The sequence below is a fragment of the Ranitomeya variabilis genome, chromosome 4 (genome assembly GCF_051348905.1).
Source record: "Ranitomeya variabilis isolate aRanVar5 chromosome 4, aRanVar5.hap1, whole genome shotgun sequence".
Classification (NCBI taxonomy): Eukaryota; Metazoa; Chordata; class Amphibia; order Anura; family Dendrobatidae; genus Ranitomeya; species Ranitomeya variabilis.
This window is the reverse complement of record NC_135235.1, coordinates 685146251-685165635: the sequence shown is the minus strand read 5'-3', so window position 1 is coordinate 685165635 and position 19385 is coordinate 685146251. Positions and strand designations below refer to the sequence as shown.

The following is a 19385-nucleotide window of genomic DNA, read 5'->3' as shown; positions in this document are numbered from 1 at the left end:
CCAAAGTCAAATCTCCCTTTCGCTTCTTGCAGTGTGCCCAAACCATATCTAGCATCCATGTATTTGGCTTTACTATCGTGAGATGAACCCACTTAATTTATGGGAGTGTCTCCTGGAGCACAATCTAGGAACTGTGTGTTGGGCAATAAAATGGCAAACGTGCAATTTTCACTCTTCAACATCCACTACATGCTAATTTCCAGAAAATGTATTTTGAGTCAAAATAGTCACTACTCCTATAGATTAATTCAAAATAAGTTATAATTTCCAAAATGGAGTCACTTTATGGGAATTTCTACTGCTCTTGTTTTCTGCCATATAGTTGTGTTATGGTTTCTCCAAATGCTGTGTCCCATCTCCTCTGGGATCTGCTCCCACGACATCTGCTTCTGGTACCAAGAGCGGCCTTATTTATTCTCCTGGCAGCACTGGTGATGAAGGAGACGTCGGAACCAGAAGCTCTGGGCTGCGCAGGCTCTGTCCAGCCACTGAGATTGGGGTGCCAGAGACAAGTAATATCATCCAATCTGGCAGTATAAGTTTGTGTGCTGTCCAGCTGAAATTATCTGCTCCCTACTTAAGCCAATTGGAAAGCACCACACCATACTAAAGCTCAAAGCATATTGACGGAAGCTGCCAGACACAGTCTTGTTCTCATCTAGTTCAGTCCTCTATGCTCAGCTCCCGGCTTGTTTGTTTCCTGTTGTAATTCCGAACTGTTTGCTGACTAATCTTCCATCTTCGGATTTTGTATTTTCTCTGCCCTCCTGGTTCTGACCAGGTTACCTGACTAGTCTTCTTATGTAGTTATTCTCCAGGTGGTGTGCACATCAGTAGCTAGAATACCGATATATTCCAAAACCAGGTTTTATTAATACAGCATACAAAACGTTTCAACTCTTGTGAATTTTCTTCAGGTATTACATATAAACTATTACTGCTTTGTGCATTTTATATATAAAGGAAGTAAGTGCATATCATTTTTGGGCGGGTGCCATACCAGGGTTTCACCCTTTTCAGACACACCCATATCACTCCAACTTTATCCAGAGCTTTACATGCATAAAAGCATCACAAGATACTCAAAATGGCCTTCGGGCGTATTAAATGCTGTTTTCCATTCATCACCCTGTTTGATGCGGACCAGATTATACGCCCCTTGAAGGTCAATCTTGGTAAACCAGCTAGCCCCTTTAATCCGAGCAAACAAATCAGAGAGCAAAGGCAAAGGGTACTGGAATTTGACCGTGATCTTATTGAGAAGGCGATAATCTATACAGGGCCTCAAGGAGCCATCCTTCTTGGCAACAAAAAAGAACCCCGCTCCCAATGGTGACGAAGACGGGCGAATATGCCCCTTCTCCAAGGACTCCTTTACATAAGTCCGCATAGCGGCATGCTCTGGCACAGACAGATTGAAAAGTCGACCCTTAGGGAACTTACAGCCAGGAATCAAATTAATAGCGCAATCACAGTCCCTATGAGGAGGCAGAGGACTGGATTTAGGCTCCTCAAATATATCCTGGAAATCCGACAAAAACTCAGGAACTTCAGAAGAAGGGGACGAGGAAATTGACATCAAAGGAATGTCACTATGTATCCCCTGACAACCCCAACTAGTCACGGACATAGATTTCCAATCCAGCACTGGATTATGTACCTGTAACCATGGAAACCCCAGCACAACCACATCATGCAAATTATGCAACACCAAAAAGCGAATATTTTCCTGATGTGCTGGAGTCATGTTCATGGCTAACTGTGTCCAGTACTGAGGTTTATTCTTGGCCAATGGCGTAGCATCAATCCCCCTCAAGGGAATAGGACTCTGCAAAGGCTCCAAGGAAAAACCACAGCGCTTGGCAAATTCTAGGTCCATTAAGTTCAGGGCAGCGCCAGAATCCACAAATGCCATTACAGAAAAGGACGACAATGAGCAAATCAGGGTAATAGACAAGAGAAATTTAGGCTCTACAGTACTGATGGTAACCGACTTAGCAACCCTCTTAGTTCGCTTCGGGCAGTCAGAGATAGCATGAGTAGCGTCACCACAGAAAAAACACAGCCCATTCTGACGTCTGAACTCCTGCCGTTCTGCTCTCGTCAAAACTCTATCACATTGCATAGGCTCAGAACTCTGCCCAGAGGACACCGCCATATGGTGCAACACCTTACGTTCATGTAGGCGCCGATCAATCTGAATGGCCAGAGACATTGATTCGTTCAAACCAGCAGGCGTGGGAAACCCCACCATAACATCTTTAAGAGCTTCAGAAAGACCCTTTCTGAAAATTCCATTTTGTAAGCACAGACCACTTTCTAAATTTCTGACAATATATCTCAACCGCTTCCTGACCCTGACACAGAGCCAGCAAAATTTTTTCTGCCTGATCCACAGAATTGGGTTCGTCATAAAGCAGTCCAAGTGCTTGAAAAAATGAATCTACATTGAGCAATGCAGGATTCCCTGGCTCAAGGGAGAATGCCCAGTCCTGCGGGTCGCCACGCAGCAGAGAAATAACAATCTTCACCTGCTGAATGGGGTCACCAGAGGAACGGGGTCTCAGAGCAAAAAATAATCTGCAATTATTTTTAAAGTTCAAAAACCTAGATCTATCCCCAGAAAACAAATCAGGAATAGGAATTCTAGGCTCAGAAACAGGAGTTTGAACAACATAGTCTTGGATACTCTGTACCCTTGCAGCGAGATGATCAACATGCGCAGACAGACCCTGAACCTCCATATCAGCACCAAGCTCCTGTACCATCCAAAAATCAAGGGGAAAAAAAAAGGACGAAACAAGCAACAAAAAAAAACAAAAAAAAAACAAAAAACAATGACTCAGAACTTTCTCTTCCCTCTTTTGAGATGCATTTAACACATTGTGGGCCAGCTGTACTGTTATGACCTGGTGGTTACGGAGCGGTACTGAGATGACCTGGTGGGTAAAACCAATCATGGACAAGCTTAGAGGAGGTAGCAGCTCCACAGACAGTAATCACTGATATGACCTAGTGAATACGGAGCAGCACTGAAATGACCTGGTGGGTAAAACAAATAATGAACTAGCTCTGAGGAGGTGGTAACTTTACTGACCGCAATCCCTACTCCTAACACCAACACTAGAAATAGCCGTACCTAACTCTGCCTAGACGCCTCTGCACAGCCTAAGAACTAGCTACCCCTGAAGATGGAAACGGAAAGCTATCTCGCCTCAGAGAAACCCCCAAAGGAAGATAGCCCCCCACAAATATTGACGGTGAGTGGAGAGGGAAATGACAATCTCAGAAATGAAACTAGATTTTAGCAAAGGAGGCCAATACTATCTAAATAGACAGAGATAGAAAAGGCTACTGTGCGGTCAGTATAAAAACTAAAAGTCCACGCAGAGTTTACAAAAAATAACCACCACACCGACTCACGGTGTGGAGGGGCAAATCTGCGACCCCAGAGCTTCCAACTAGCCGGAATATTTCATAATGACAAGCTGGACAAAAGAGAAATAAATCAAACTGAACAGAAGGTCATAAGCAGGGAAACTCCCAAAAACTAGCAGAACTTATCTTAAGCTGAAAATGGACTGGTCAACAGAGAACTTCCAGGAAAGGACTGAATCCACAGGAAATACATTGACAGCTGGCATCCACTACAGCCAAAAGCCCAGTTAAATAACAAGGCCAGGAAACCGATTAGTGAACGCACCTGCTAAGTTCCACTTGAAACCACCAGAGGGAGCCCAAGAGCAGAACTCCCAAAAATACCATTCGCAACCACAGGATGGAGCCCAAGAACGGAATTCACAACAGATTTCCTTCTAAATGCCCTCTTAACAGTCTTTGAGCTGAGAGAACTTCCCACTGTAGTTGTCTTAGGTGGAATTGTGCCCATCCTACCGCCGGAATACATGATGTTAACGAGCCTAGTAGGGACATCGCCTTTCTCAGAGTCATTGTTGGCTGGCGTATTGCTATACTGGCCAGGTTTATTATCTTGTCTACTTTGTTTTCTGGAAGGAGGCAGAGCTGACGTTCGGAGTCCAGTATTAACCCCAGGAAAAACTGTAATTTTACTGGCAGTAGTCTTGACTTGGGGATATTTATTAACCAGCCCAGCTCCACTAGAGTTGATGTTACTACTGATACTTGATGAGTGCAGTGGGACTCCGACCTTCCTATTACAAGGAAATCGTCCAGATATGGGACAATGACTACATCCCGGGACCGGAGGTACGACATTACTTCCACCATTACCTTGGTGAAAGCCCTGGGAGCTGTAGACAGACCGAACAGAAGGGCTGTGTATTGATAATGCTTTACCTGATTCTGAATATAGAGAGCTACTCTCAAGTAATTCTGATATTCCGGATGTATTGGTATATGGTAATATGCATCTTTCAAGTCTATTACTGCCATGAAGCAGTGTTGGAAAAGAAGTTTTATGGTCGTATTTATAGACTCCATCTTGAAAGAGTAGTTCTCTATAGATTGGTTGAGTTTTCTTAGGTTTATAATAGTTCTCCAAGAACCATCCGTTTTTTTGATCAAGAAGAGGGGGGAGTAAAGCCCATCTCCTTCCTCCCGAAACAGGACCTCCTGAAGAACCTTTTTGTTGGTAAGTCCCAAGACTTCGGTTTCTAGGGCAGATTGTTCCTGCTGGGACTTTCTTCGGGGAGTTATTATAAAGTTTCGTCTGGGTGGACAGATGAATTTTATTTTGAGGCCGTCTCTGATAATATTTATGACCCAGGTACTGGGTGAGATATTTACCCAGGCTGCAAAGAAGAGGGAGAGTCTTCCTCCCACGTTTGGCGTAATGTCATTGGGGGGATTTTTTTGCCGATGTAGAGGGCCCTATCCTTTCTTATCCCTAAAGTCCCAGTTTTTTCTCTCCCCTGGGGGGCGACCTCTATTATACCTTCTCCTCCGAAAAAAAGGTTTTTTGGAATCTTTAGGGATATTGGGAAAGACTTTCTTTTTATGTCCTGCATGTTCCAGGATCTCAAGTTTTTTCCCAAAGAGAAGTTGGCCGTCACATGGAATGGAGCACAGCTTGTGTTTAGTGTTGTGAACTCTGTTTCCGGGCTCCCTCCTGTGGTCATGAGTGGTACTGTGTGAGTTCTCTCTTTGGGCTCCTCCTGGTGGCTCTTTTTGTTATTTTGCAGGTTTCTGGCAGGATCAGCTGTCTCGTCATCTGCTAGTTAGGTTTCCTATTTAATCCACCTGGTCCTTCATTCCTTGCCTGTTGCCGTTGTATTCAGTGCTATTCTGATTGCTCCTGTCTACATCCGTTATCAGTCTCTCCAAGAGAAGCTAAGTTCTGTTTGCTTATTTTTGCTCATCTGTGTTCAAGATGTTTCCTAGTATATGATGAGTTTTTGTCCAGCTTGCTAATATGTGATTTCCCTGCTTGCTGGTGCTCTGGGGTGCTGAGTTGCTCCCCCCACATCGTTAGTTGGTGTGGGGGTTCTCGCATACTCTGCGTGGATATTTTTGCATAGGGTTTTTTACTGACCGCACAGATCCCTTGCTATTTTCTGCTATCTAGCGTTAGCGGGCCTCATTTGCTTAACCTGTTTCATCTCTGCGTTTGTCTTTTCCTCTTAACTCACCGTTATTATTTGTGGGGGGCATCTATATCTCTGGGGGATTTCTCTGAGGCAAGTGAGGTCTTTACTTTCTCTTTAGGGGTAGTCAGTTTCTCAGGCCGTGAAGAGACGTCTAGGATTTCAGGAAACGTTCCATGGCTGCCTATAGTGTGTGCGGTTAGGATCGGGTTTGCGGTTAGTCCAGTTACCACATCCCCAGAGCTCGTCCTATTATTTTCTACTTAGCTGGTTAGATTTGTGATCCTAAGCCACTAGGATCATAACAGTGCAACAGGCCAAAAGTGTTAAATGCATCGCAAAAGTGGGATAAGAGAAATCCTGAGTTCAATTTTTTTTTTCCCTGCTCTGCAGTCTGTCCTGCTTCTCTCCTCCCCTTAATCTCTGGGTGGCTTTGAGTTCTGCTGCAGACATGGATATTCAGAGTCTGACTTCTAGTGTGGATCATCTTGCTAGGGTGCAAAGCATTCAGGATTTTGTTGTTCACAGTCCTATGTCTGAGCCAAAAGTACCTATTCCTGAGTTTTTTTCTGGAGATAGATCTAGGTTTCTGAATTTTAAGAATAATTGTAAATGATTTCTTTCTTTGAGACCTCGTTCCTCTGGTGATTCCGCTCAGCAAGTTAGAATGGTTATCTCTCTGTTACGCGGCGACCCTCAAGATTGGGCCTTCTCCCTGGCGCCAGGAGATCCTGCATTGCTGAATGTGGATGCGTTTTTTCTGGCGCTTGGATTGCTTTATGAGGAACCTAATCTTGAGAACCAGGCAGAAAAGGCCTTGCTGGCTCTCTCTCAGGGTCAGGATGAAGCTGAGGTGTATTGTCAAAAATTTCGGAAATGGTCGGTGGTTACTCAATGGAATGAGTGTGCCCTGGCTGCAAATTTCAGAGAAGGTCTTTCTGAAGCCATTAAGAATGTTATGGTGGGGTTCCCCACGCCTGCGAGTCTGAATGAGTCAATGGCTTTGGCCATTCAGATTGATCGGCGTTTGCGGGAGCGCAAACCTGCGCACCATCTGGCGGTGTTTTCTGAACAGAAACCTGAGTCTATGCAATGTGATAGGATTCTGACCAGAATTGAACGGCAAAATCATAGACGTCAGAATGGGTTGTGCTTTTACTGTGGTGATTCAGCTCATGTTATCTCAGCATGCTCTAAGCACACAAAAAACTTTGCTAGATCTGTCACCACTGGTACTGTACAGCCTAAATTAATTTTGTCTGTTACTTTGATTTGCTCTCTGTCATCCTACTCAGTTATGGCTTTTGTAGATTCAGGTGCCGCCCTGAATCTGATGGATTTGTCATTTGCCAAGCGCTGTGGTTTTATCCTTGAGCCATTACAGTTCCCTATTCCATTGAAGGGAATTGATGCTACACCATTGGCCAAGAATAAACCTCAATACTGGACTCAAGTGACCATGTGTATGACTCATGCACATCAGGAGGTGATTCGCATTCTTGTGTTATATAATTTGCATGACGTTGTCGTGTTGGGTCTGCCATGGTTGCAGGCTCATAATCCAGTCCTGGATTGGAAAGCTATGTCTGTGTTGAGTTGGGGTTGCCAGGGAATTCATGGCGATGCTCCCTTGGTATCAATTGCTTCCTCTACTCCTTCTGAAGTCCTTGAGTTTTTGTCGGACTACCAGGATGTATTTGATGAGCCCAAATCCAGTGCCCTACCTCCTCATAGGGATTGTGATTGTGCTATAAATTTGATTCCTGGTAGTAAGTTCCCTAAGGGACGACTGTTTAATTTGTCTGTACCAGAGCATGCCGCTATGCGGAGCTATGTAAAGGAGTCTTTGGAGAAGGGACATATTCGCCCCTCCTCGTCCCCTCTTGGTGCGGGATTCTTTTTTGTGGCCAAGAAGGATGGTTCGTTGAGACCCTGTATAAATTATCGCCTTCTAAATAAAATCACGGTCAAATTCCAGTATCCCTTGCCATTGTTGTCTGATCTGTTTGCTCGGATTAGGGGGTCTAGTTGGTTCACCAAGATAGATCTTCGTGGTGCGTATAATCTTGTGCGTATAAAACAGGGCGATGAATGGAAAACAGCATTTAATACGCCCGAAGGCCATTTTGAGTACTTGGTGATGCCTTTTGGACTTTCTAATGCCCCTTCTGTGTTTCAGTCCTTCATGCACGATATCTTCCGAGAATATCTGGATAAATTTATGATTGTGTATCTGGATGATATTTTGGTCTTTTCAGATGATTGGGAATCCCATGTGAAGCAGGTCAGGATGGTATTTCAGGTCCTGCGTGCCAATGCCTTGTTTGTGAAGGGTTCCAAATGTCTCTTCGGAGTCCAGAAAGTTTCCTTTTTGGGCTTTATTTTTTCTTTTTCTCCTTCTTCTATTGAGATGGACCCAGTCAAGGTCCAGGCTATTCATGATTGGACTCAACCTACATCGGTTAAGAGTCTTCAGAAGTTCTTGGGTTTTGCTAATTTTTACCGTCGCTTCATTGCTAATTTTTCTGGTGTGGTTAAACCTTTGACGGATTTGACCAAGAAGGGTTCTGATGTCACTAACTGGTCTCCTGCGGCCGTTGAGGCCTTTCAGGAGCTGAAGCGCCGGTTTTCTTCGGCTCCAGTTTTATGTCAGCCAGATGTCTCTCTTCCCTTCCAGGTCGAGGTTGATGCTTCTGAAATTGGAGCAGGAGCTGTTTTGTCACAGAGAAGCTCTGATTGCTCTGTGATGAAGCCATGTGCCTTCTTTTCAAGAAAATTTTCGCCGGCTGAACAAAATTATGATGTTGGTAATTGGGAGTTGTTGGCAATGAAGTGGGCATTTGAGGAGTGGCGACACTGGCTAGAGGGAGCTAAGCATCGTGTGGTGGTCTTGACTGATCAGAAAAATTTGATTTATCTTGAGTCGGCCAAGCGGTTGAATCCTAGACAGGCTCGTTGGTCGTTTTTCTCACGTTTCGATTTCGTGGTCTCGTACCTTCCTGGTTCGAAGAACGTGAAGGCTGATGCTCTTTCTAGGAGTTTTGTGCCTGACTCCCCTGGAGTTTCTGAACCGGTTGGTATTCTCAAAGAGGGGGTAATTTTGTCTGCCATTTCCCCAGATTTGCGACGGGTGTTACAGGAATTTCAGGCGGATAGACCTGACCGTTGTCCATCAGAGAGACTGTTTGTCCCAGATAGATGGACCAGCAGAGTTATTTCCGAGGTCCATTCTTCAGTGTTGGCGGGTCATCCTGGGATTTTTGGTACCAGAGATTTGGTGGCTAGATCCTTCTGGTGGCCTTCCTTGTCGCGGGATGTGCGTTCCTTTGTGCAGTCCTGTGGGATTTGTGCTTGGGCTAAGCCTTGCTGTTCTCGTGCCAGTGGTTTGCTTTTGCCTTTGCCGGTTCCTAAGAGGCCTTGGACGCATATTTCCATGGATTTTATTTCGGATCTTCCGGTCTCTCAGAGAATGTCTGTCATCTGGGTGGTTTGTGATCGTTTTTCTAAAATGGTCCATTTGGTGCCCTTGCCTAAGATGCCTTCTTCCTCCGATTTGGTTCCGTTATTTTTTCAGAATGTGGTTCGTCTGCACAGCATCCCTGAAAACATTGTGTCTGACAGAGGATCCCAGTTTGTGTCCAGATTTTGGCGGTCCTTTTGTGCTAAGATGGGCATTGATTTGTCTTTTTCGTCGGCCTTCCATCCTCAGACGAATGGCCAAACCGAGCGAACTAACCAGACCTTGGAAACTTATTTGAGATGTTTTGTTTCTGCTGACCAGGATGATTGGGTGGCTTTTTTGCCATTGGCCGAGTTTGCCCTTAATAATCGGGCTAGTTCGGCTACTTTGGTTTCGCCTTTTTTTTGTAATTCTGGTTTTCATCCTCGTTTTTCCTCAGGTCAGGTTGAGTCTTCTGACTGTCCTGGGGTGGATTCTGTGGTGGATAGGTTGCAGCAGATTTGGAACCATGTGGTGGACAATTTGATGTTGTCACAAGAGAAGGCTCAGCGCTTTGCTAACCGTCGTCGCTGTGTGGGTCCCCGACTTTGTGTGGGGGATTTGGTGTGGTTGTCTTCTCGTTATGTTCCTATGAAGGTTTCTTCTCCTAAGTTTAAACCTCATTTAATCGGTCCTTATAAAATTTTGGAAATCCTCAACCCTGTGTCATTTCGCTTGGACCTCCCGGCATCGTTTACCATCCATAATGTGTTCCATAGGTCTTTGTTGCGGAGGTATGTGGTGCCTGTGGTTCCTTCTGTTGAGCCTCCTGCTCCGGTGCTGGTTGAGGGAGAATTGGAATACGTGGTGGAGAAGATCTTGGATTCTCGTATTTCAAGACGGAGGCTTCAGTATTTGGTTAAGTGGAAGGGCTATGGTCAGGAGGATAATTCCTGGGTTGTCGCCTCTGATGTTCATGCGGCCGATTTGGTTCGTGCCTTCCATGTGGCTCACCTTGATCGCCCTGGGGGTTCTGGTGAGGGTTCGGTGACCCCTCCTCAAGGGGGGGGTACTGTTGTGAACTCTGTTTCCGGGCTCCCTCCTGCGGTCATGAGTGGTACTGTGTGAGTTCTCTCTTTGGGCTCCTCCTGGTGGCTCTTTTTGTTATTTTGCAGGTTTCTGGCAGGATCAGCTGTCTCGTCATCTGCTAGTTAGGTTTCCTATTTAATCCACCTGGTCCTTCATTCCTTGCCTGTTGCCGTTGTATTCAGTGCTATTCTGATTGCTCCTGTCTACATCCGTTATCAGTCTCTCCAAGAGAAGCTAAGTTCTGTTTGCTTATTTTTGCTCATCTGTGTTCAAGATGTTTCCTAGTATATGATGAGTTTTTGTCCAGCTTGCTAATATGTGATTTCCCTGCTTGCTGGTGCTCTGGGGTGCTGAGTTGCTCCCCCCACATAGTTAGTTGGTGTGGGGGTTCTCGCATTCTCTGCGTGGATATTTTTGCATAGGGTTTTTTACTGACCGCACAGATCCCTTGCTATTTTCTGCTATCTAGCGTTAGCGGGCCTCATTTGCTTAACCTGTTTCATCTCTGCGTTTGTCTTTTCTTCTTAACTCACCGTTACTATTTGTGGGGGGCATCTATATCTCTGGGGGATTTCTCTGAGGCAAGTGAGGTCTTTACTTTCTCTTTAGGGGTAGTCAGTTTCTCAGGCCGTGAAGAGACGTCTAGGATTTCAGGAAACGTTCCACGGCTGCCTATAGTGTGTGCGGTTAGGATCGGGTTTGCGGTTAGTCCAGTTACCACATCCCCAGAGCTCGTCCTATTATTTTCTACTTAGCTGGTTAGATTTGTGATCCTAAGCCACTAGGATCATAACCGTTTAGATGGCAAATCCCCCGGACAACCTTTGAGCCAAAGGGCTCTTCTTGCCGCATTAGACAAGCTCGCTGCTCTGGCTGTTAGTCTTGCGGAATCCGCAGAAGAGTCTGCTAAAAAGGCTGCTGCTCCTTGCACTAAGGATATATTGGCAAGGATGTCAGTTCTGGGTACTTTGTCCCTTAGCTGATCCTCTATCTGCTGTAGCCAGACCATTAGAGCACGGGCCGTACATGTTCCAGCAATCGCTGGTTTCAGGCCCCCCGCTGAGGTTTCCCAGATATGCCTCAGAAAACCATCTGCTTTTTTATCAAGCGGGTCTCTAAGAACACCCGAGTCTTCTAATGGAAGGGATGATCTTTTTAGACATTTGGCTACTGCACCGTCAATTTTTGGGACCTTTTCCCAGGGTTCAGAGTCTTTATCCTCAAAGGGATATCTCCTTTTGGATGAAGAGGGCAAAGATCCCATTTTTTCAGGTCTTTTCCACTCTCTTAATTAATGATTTTATTTTTGCATTAACCGGAAACGTGCGTTTCCTCCTCTCTTCTAAGCCACCAAACATGACATCTTCTAGTGACCTAGGTGTCTTCTCCTCTTTAAGACCCATTGCAGACCTAACTGCTTTGACTAATTTGTCCACGTCCTCAGTTGGAAAGCATGGACGACCTCCTGAATCACTGTCCGAGGAGGAACCTGAAGAGTGGACCGAGGCCGGGGAAGTAGAAGGAGATCGGGATGTTTTATGAGTCCCCTGTTTCTGAGAGGCATCCGACTCTGTAGACGCCTTACGGCTTCTCCCTCTCAGTTCGTTAAGGGCCAATTTCAAGGAGTCTTTTATTTCAGCCTGAATTATGGCTTTAAGGCTAGTGGCGAAATTAGGGGTCTCTTCTTGTATAGTCTTACTAATTCAGTTAGCACAGAGATCCTTCTGATACTGAACTGCAAGCGGGTCTTTACAAAGGGCACACTCTCGGTTCTTTGTTTTACCGCTAGCTTTCCTGGACCCCTAGTGATCAAAACAGAAAAATGGACCCTGTTACCATAAGGGATACATTCACGTAGATCACTCACCACCGACAATCAAGGGTACCGATTTTGGAGGCTGGACAGATGCACGTGAAGCGTCCCTCCTGGACGCCGACGTATCTTGCCAGACAGAACGACCACTGTTCCCACCACTTGAGAGGCTGCTCCTGGTATGCTGGTGGCTCGGCAAGGCATCTGGTGAGAGCTCCTGCTGCTGCTGCTGTGAAGGCGGCTGCTGCTCCTGTTGTCCTACTTCCATGGTGAAGTTTTGAACATGAGCGCGTCTTCTGTGGTCCAGCACCCTATTATGGGGGGGGACCACTGCACTCCCCGCCTCCTCCGGTGCCCAATAGTGGCCCCTCCCCTTCTCTTCCATGCCCCCGGAGTCCTTTTTCACCGGCCGGCGTTTCTTCATGGGCGCCGCCATCTTGGATCCGGCGCCTGCTCCTGACGTCACACGGGCACGCCCATTCCCAGCGTGCCTGGCGCGTGACGTCAGACGAGCGACCCGGAAGCGGCCGCCGCACCTGGACGCCGGCAGAGAAGGGAGAGCGGCGTGGCAGCCATGGAAGAAACCCGGTCCTCCAACCATGCTGCACAACGCCCGCACGGACGCAGCGACCCGGGGGACCTGCGGACGGCGCCTCCAGGACCCGAACTTCCGACGCACAGGCGCTGCCTGTTCTTCCACGCCGGGACAGGACCTGGGCAAGTCGAACCGCCGTGTTCAGCACAAGGGTCCCTGTCAGGACAGGAAACCCAACTGAAGCGACAGAGAGGTACCGCCCTTTTATTTTCAGTAGGGTTTCCTGTCCTGACTGGGCGGATCCCCTCTCTCAGGTGTGCCGTCATGGGGGAAGGGAAAATGTATGTTCTGTAAATGCACTCAATACTTATTTGGGGCTCCTTTTGCATCAATTACTGCATCAATGCGGTGTGACATGGAGGCGATCAGCCTGTGGCACTGCTGAGGTGTTATGGAAACCCAGGTTGCTTTGATAGCAGTCTTCAGCTCGTCTGCATTGTTGGGTCGTGTCTCATCTTCCTCTTGACAATAACCCATGAATGCTCTATTGGGATAAGGTCAGGTGAGTTTGCTGGCTTATCAAGCACAGTAATACTGCTGTTTTAAAACCAAGTATTGGTACTTTTGGCAGTGTGGACAGATACCAAGTCCTGCTGGAGAATGGAATTTCCTTCTCCAACAAGCTTGTCAGCAGAGGGAAGCATGAAGTGCTTGATAAAACACAGTGGACCTACACGAGCAGATGACATGGCTCGCCAAGCCACCAATGATTGTGGAAACACCAGACCTCAAGCAGCTTGGATTGTAGCCTCTCCACTCTTCCTCCAGACTCTGGGACCTTGATTTCCAAATAAAATGTAAAAGTAACTTTCATCTGAAAACACCACCTTAGACCACTGAGCAACAGTCCAGTCCTTGGCCCAGGTAAGACGCTTCTGGCGTGGTCTATTGTTCATGAGTAGCTACACACAAGGATGCGACAATTGAAGCCCATGTCCTGGATAAGTCTGTGTGCGGTGGTTCTTGAAGCAATGACTCCAGCATCAGTCCACTCCTTGTGAATCTCCCCAAAATTTTTAAATTAATCCTTTCATGGCTGCGGTTATCCCGGTTGCTTGTGCATCTTTTTCTACCACACATTTTCCTTTCACTCAACGTTCCATTATTATGCTTGGATACAGCACTCTGAACAGCCAGCTCCTTTAGCAATGACCTTTTGTGGCTTCCCCTCCTTGTGGAGTGTGTCAATGACTGCCTTCTGGACATTTGTCAAGTCAGCAGTCCTCCTCATGAATGTGGAGCTACTGAAACAGACTAAGGGGCCTTTTGTAAAGCTTAGGAAGCCTTTGCAGGTGTTTTTTGTTAATTATTCTAATTTATTGAAATAATGACTTTTGGGTTTTCATTGGCTGTCAGCCATAATCATCAACATTAACAGAAATAACACTTGAAATAGATCACTCTGTTTGTAATTGTGATTTCTCTTACAGGCCCATTATAATGTTTTTGTTCAAGTGATTTTCTAACTTTTCAGCACATTCTACTTACGCTGTCATTTGGTTTTGTAGTTTACAGACCTGGACAGGAAATGATCAGTGTCTCCTAATTTCAGGGGGTAGGTGGATTTCCCAGATTGCAAGCTCTATAGAAAAGAGCTTTCAATACACAAAGTCATTTGGACAGTTTTGGGTGGGGGAGAATATTGTGGTCTAGAGACAAAATTGTGATCACACGAATGAGATATGACTGAACTACTTCTTTACTTCTCTGTATTTAGTAATTACTACTCACCTGAGTAGTCATATGTAGGAGTCGCCTTTTCATACCGCTCATCACCCCTCACATATGTCTCTGTAGTATTAATATGATCTTGATCTTTACCCTGAAACATATATTGTATTAATCACCGACAGATGGAGAAGTCACATCTATGATCAGCTCTAATCCTGCCATCTCCACCGTTCTCATTACACAAGTATAAAACATATAATACTGGTGGATAAAACAAGACTGAGCACAAGACCTTCAGAGCCGTCTACACATCATAGGGGAGACCTCATGACACCTTCTCTCCATCTACCTGATGATCCCGAGTAACATTGGGATCTTCTTGTTTACAGTCCTGTGCAAATAGAGGATGGGGACATCTCTCTGGTGTTGTCCTCTTACTGGATAGATCTGGAGGAAACACATACAGGGACTGAATTCATTCTTTATATACAGATAATTATAGGCCGTGTGTATTTAGTCCTGTCTATTACCTGGTGATGTGAGGGGCTGGGGAACCTCCATCATGACGTCCTTGTACAAATCTTTGTGTCCTTCTAAATACTCCCACTCCTCCATGGAGAAATAGACGGCGACATCCTGACACCTTATAGGAACCTGACACATACAATGATACCGTCATCCCCCGATCCCTTCATAGCGTTATTGTATAATGTCCCGGCATTCCCAGCAGTGTCACCTCTCCAGTCAGCAGCTCAATCATCTTGTAGGTAAGTTCTAGGATCTTCTGGTCATTGATGTCCTCATGGATCAGGGGGTGAGGTGGAGGCCCTGTGATTGGGCTCAGGGGTCTTCCCCATCTCTCAGTTACAGGGTCCTGACAGCGCTCACTAGAGGTCTTCTTCACTACTGTGTAATCCTGGTTATGGAGAGACACATTAATAAATCTCACTATAGACATTTCCAGACTCCTCACCTCTCCAGTTCTGTCCATCTGTTATTCCCATAGATAAGAATGATGTAATGTGACATCATCAGAATCTCTCACCTCTCCAGTAAGCCGGAAGAGGATCTCTAGGGTGAGGTGTAATATCCTCTCCACCATCTTGTCTCTGTCCATATTCATCTTTAATGGATAAGTCAAAAAAATTCTCTTATATAAAAGATCTTCACAGAGGATCCGATATTGTAGAGACCTGAATGAGAAGAAGATGAGCCGATGTAACATAAAAATAATACAAAAGTAATAATACAATTACTGGAGATAATAAGGGAAACATATGAGGAGATTTATTATTTCACATTATTTAGTTTTCTTCTTTACATCTACTAATAAAACCTATATATTTAGGCCACAGACAACAAGCAGTTTCTTCCTCGGAGTCGGCAGCTGAATACGTTTCTCATAGACTCATCTTCCATAACGCTAATTCTCGTCTCATTTACAGACACTGGAATCGGCATTAGCAATACTGCAGGAGATATTCATTACACGTGACAGGAGAAATAACTACTTCATGATGAGGACGACATCTTCATCTTCTACTACGGCTCTAGAAACATTTGTCCAGAGTCCATCACCACCGGCCGTCTATATGAAGGTTTCCCGTCTTCCCCGCACTGTAATCTTCTATCACGTTAGATCTCATGTCTGATTCTCACACAGAAGTTTGAGGCTTTTAGAAAATAAGTTTTTGCAAGAACCAAGGCAGGAGATATTTGATTATAATATCTCTATGTACAGTTTTTTTTCTTAGTATTTTCCTGTAGGCTTCCGTACACTACATGAAAAACACCACGAAAAGAAAAAAACCAAAAAACAGTACTGGGGAACATTATACTGTGTGGAGGCCCCGTACTATGAGAGTACCACATGTGTCCTTGGTTCCAGTCTTTCATAGTTGGGTCATTTGTATCCATCAGCGGAAAAAGAACAAAACCATTGTGATTCTTATAAGGAGACAAAACTAAATATAACATTTTATAACAACCCCACAATCTGTGACTCCTCAGGGTAAATCGCTCTCTCACCATTGGATTAGAGCTGATACTATGAAGCTAAAGTGACTAAACAGACTTTCTGTCACCTCCATAAAGGGGCACTTTTCCGTGTTTGTCAGGATTATTAGAGGTGATAGTTTCCCCCCCAATTAGAAGGGACACCTGTGGATATTGGGGTCTTTACCTGCTACAGTTCTGGTGGGATTTACTTGCTAAAGTGCTGGAATCACTTTCTTCCAAAGGGTTAAATGGCGTCTGTAACTTCAAATGTCTTTCTATGAAGCGTCTTCTCTGAACTTCTGCGGTGCAGAAACGCTGCAGATCTGCAAATGATTTACAGTACAATCTAAATCAATGAGGAAAAAAAAAATTTGCACACTTTGCGGAAAATCAGCTGCGGAAAAGCTGCGGTTTAAAAGAAGTAGCATGTCACTTCTTTTTTGTGAATCTGTACCCATTCCATTATAGAAAACCGCAGGGGTAAAAAACGCAGCAAATCCATAGAAAAACCGCAGCAAAAACGCACAAAGAACGCTGCGGAACCGCACAAAAAACGCGACAAATCCGCAGGTGCGTTTTCTGCCAGGAGAGGCAGAATCCGCACCAGAAATTTCTAAGGCTAATCCGCAACGTGTGCACATAGCCTAAGTCCTATAGAAACTGCGGAGAAAGAATCATTTCTAATTCGGTGTTTCCAGGATTCTTCTTGTGGGAATTGGCTGCGATATCCCCTGTGCAATATATTTCTAGTATTAATGCGCCAGTAATGGGGGAATCTCCACAACCCTCCACCTGCAGAGCCACACTCCACATAGAGAATAATGGAGCCTCCAGCACCGACCTCCACCCGCAGAGCCGCACTCCACATAGAGAATAATGGAGCCTCCAGCACCGACCTCCACCCGCAGAGTCACACTCCACATAGAGAATAATGGAGCCTCCAGCACCGACCTTCACCCGCAGAGCCGCACTCCACATAGAGAATAATGGAGCCTCCAGCACCGACCTCCACCCGCAGAGCCGCACTCCACATAGAGAATAATGGAGCCTCCAGCACCGACCTCCACCCGCAGAGCCACACTCCACATAGAGAATAATGGAGCCTCCAGCACCGACCTTCACCCGCAGAGCCGCACTCCACATAGAGAATAATGGAGCCTCCAGCACCGACCTCCACCCGCAGAGCCACACTCCACATAGAGAATAATGGAGCCTCCAGCACCGACCTTCACCCGCAGAGCCGCACTCCACATAGAGAATAATGGAGCCTCCAGCACCGACCTCCACCCGCAGAGCCGCACTCCACATAGAGAATAATGGAGCCTCCAGCACCGACCTCCACCCGCAGAGCCGCACTCCACATAGAGAATAATGGAGCCTCCAGCACCGTCCTCCACCCGCAGAGCCGCACTCCACATAGAGAATAATGGAACCTCCAGCACCGACCTCCATCCGCAGAGCCACACTCCACATAGAGAATAATGGAGCCTCCAGCACCAACCTCCACCCGCAGAGCCGCCCTCCACATAGAGAATAATGGAGCCTCCAGCACCAACCTCCACCCGCAGAGCCGCACTCCACATAGAAAATAATGGAACCTCCAGCACCGACCTCCACCCGCAGAGCCGCCCTCCACATAGAGAATAATGGAGCCTCCAGCACCGACCTCCACCCGCAGAGCCGCACTCCACATAGAGAATAATGGGGCCTCCAGCACCGACCTCCACCCTCAGAGCCGCACTCCACATAGAGAATAATGGAGCCTCCAGCACCGACCTCCACCCGCAGTCCACATAGAGAATAATGGAGCCTCCAGCACCGACCTCCACCCGCAGAGCCGCACTCCACATAGAGAATAATGGAGCCTCCAGCACCGACCTCCACCCGCAGAGCTGCACTCCACATAGAGAATAATGGGGCCTCCAGCACCGACCTCCACCCGCAGAGCCGCACTCCACATAGAGAATAATGGAGCCTCCAGCACCTACCTCCACCCGCAGAACCGCACTCCACATATATGGCTGCTCTGTGCGCACAGGACCTGTGATGAGGTCACAGGAGGGGAGGAGTCAGGGGTCACATGATCAGGGGCCTCAGTGTATGCAGGACTCTGCTGTGCTGGTTGTCATGGTGCTGGATGAGGGGAAGTTTATGTGTGGGGTCAGGAGGGGTTTACATTGTGGATGTTCAAATGTTGCAGAAATTCAGTGTTTTTTGTTTTTTGCAGGATCCGCACCAAACTCCTCCACAATAACAATCTTCTCCCCTTTATTTGATGCGTTTTTGGTGCAGATGTGAAGCCGCATTTTTAATGTATTTTTTAATAGTACAGAAAAGCTTTGATTCTGCACTTAATAAAGTTTCTGCAGTTTTTTACCTGCGTTTTTATTAAGCTCCACATAGAAGACGAGAGAAAAAAGCCCCAAAACAGCACAGATCAGCCGCGTCCTTGGGGCACATCGGGCACCTTTTATATTATAGGATTTTTTACATAAATTGTATAAAGAATTGGTTCCAGAATTGAACCAGAAGGGAACTGAAGGGAACTGGACACAGTCACTGTAAACAATGTTTCTGTTAGTTTTCACTCTCACCCCTATAATCCTTAATTTTCTACTAACCCCCCTAATCCCTACACCTAGTAAGGAACTGGTCATCTCTTCTTCAATCCTCCCCATCCATCTCACCTCATCCTCAGAACTGTTCCTCAACATACAATCCTCTGTATCTAGCTATCGCCCTATATCACTTTTCACCTATGCCTCAAAACTACTGGAAAAACACGTCCATCTTGAACTGTTCTCCCACCTCTCTTCCTGCCCCCTTTTTGATTGCTTTCAATTGGGCTTCCGGTTGCATCACTCTACTGAAACTGCCCTAAAGTCACCAATGACCCATTAACTACCAAAGCCAAGTGACACTACTCTGTCCTCCTCCTCTTAGACCTATCCTCTACCTTTGACACAGTGGACCATTCCCTACTATTACAGACCCGTTCATCTCTTGGCATCACTGACTTGGCCCTATCTTGGATTTCGTCGTATCTAACAGACCGGAAAATCATCGTCTCCCACTGGCACACCACCTCCTCACCTCACCCCCATATGTCGGAGTCCCGCAAGGTTCAGTCCTAGGGTCTCTGCTCTTCTCCATCTATACCTTTGGCCTTGGACAGTTCATAGACTCCCATGGTTTTCAATATCATCTCTATACCGA

The 19385-nt window shown here is 46.2% G+C and overlaps 1 protein-coding gene across 1 annotated transcript in view; it reads right to left on the bottom strand.

The window, feature by feature from the left end:
• The window catches only part of LOC143768212 (uncharacterized), a 63613-nt gene that overhangs the window by 4807 nt on the left and 39421 nt on the right, over positions 1 to 19385 (bottom strand). The window contains exons 8-14 of the mRNA XM_077256906.1: positions 17121 to 17223; positions 16354 to 16492; positions 15217 to 15364; positions 14908 to 15087; positions 14702 to 14825; positions 14521 to 14618; positions 14232 to 14322 (exon numbers count right to left, since the gene is read on the bottom strand). Coding sequence (XP_077113021.1) covers positions 14232 to 14322; positions 14521 to 14618; positions 14702 to 14825; positions 14908 to 15087; positions 15217 to 15364; positions 16354 to 16492; positions 17121 to 17223 — 883 coding nt within the window. The remainder of the gene's footprint in view (positions 1 to 14231; positions 14323 to 14520; positions 14619 to 14701; positions 14826 to 14907; positions 15088 to 15216; positions 15365 to 16353; positions 16493 to 17120; positions 17224 to 19385) is intronic.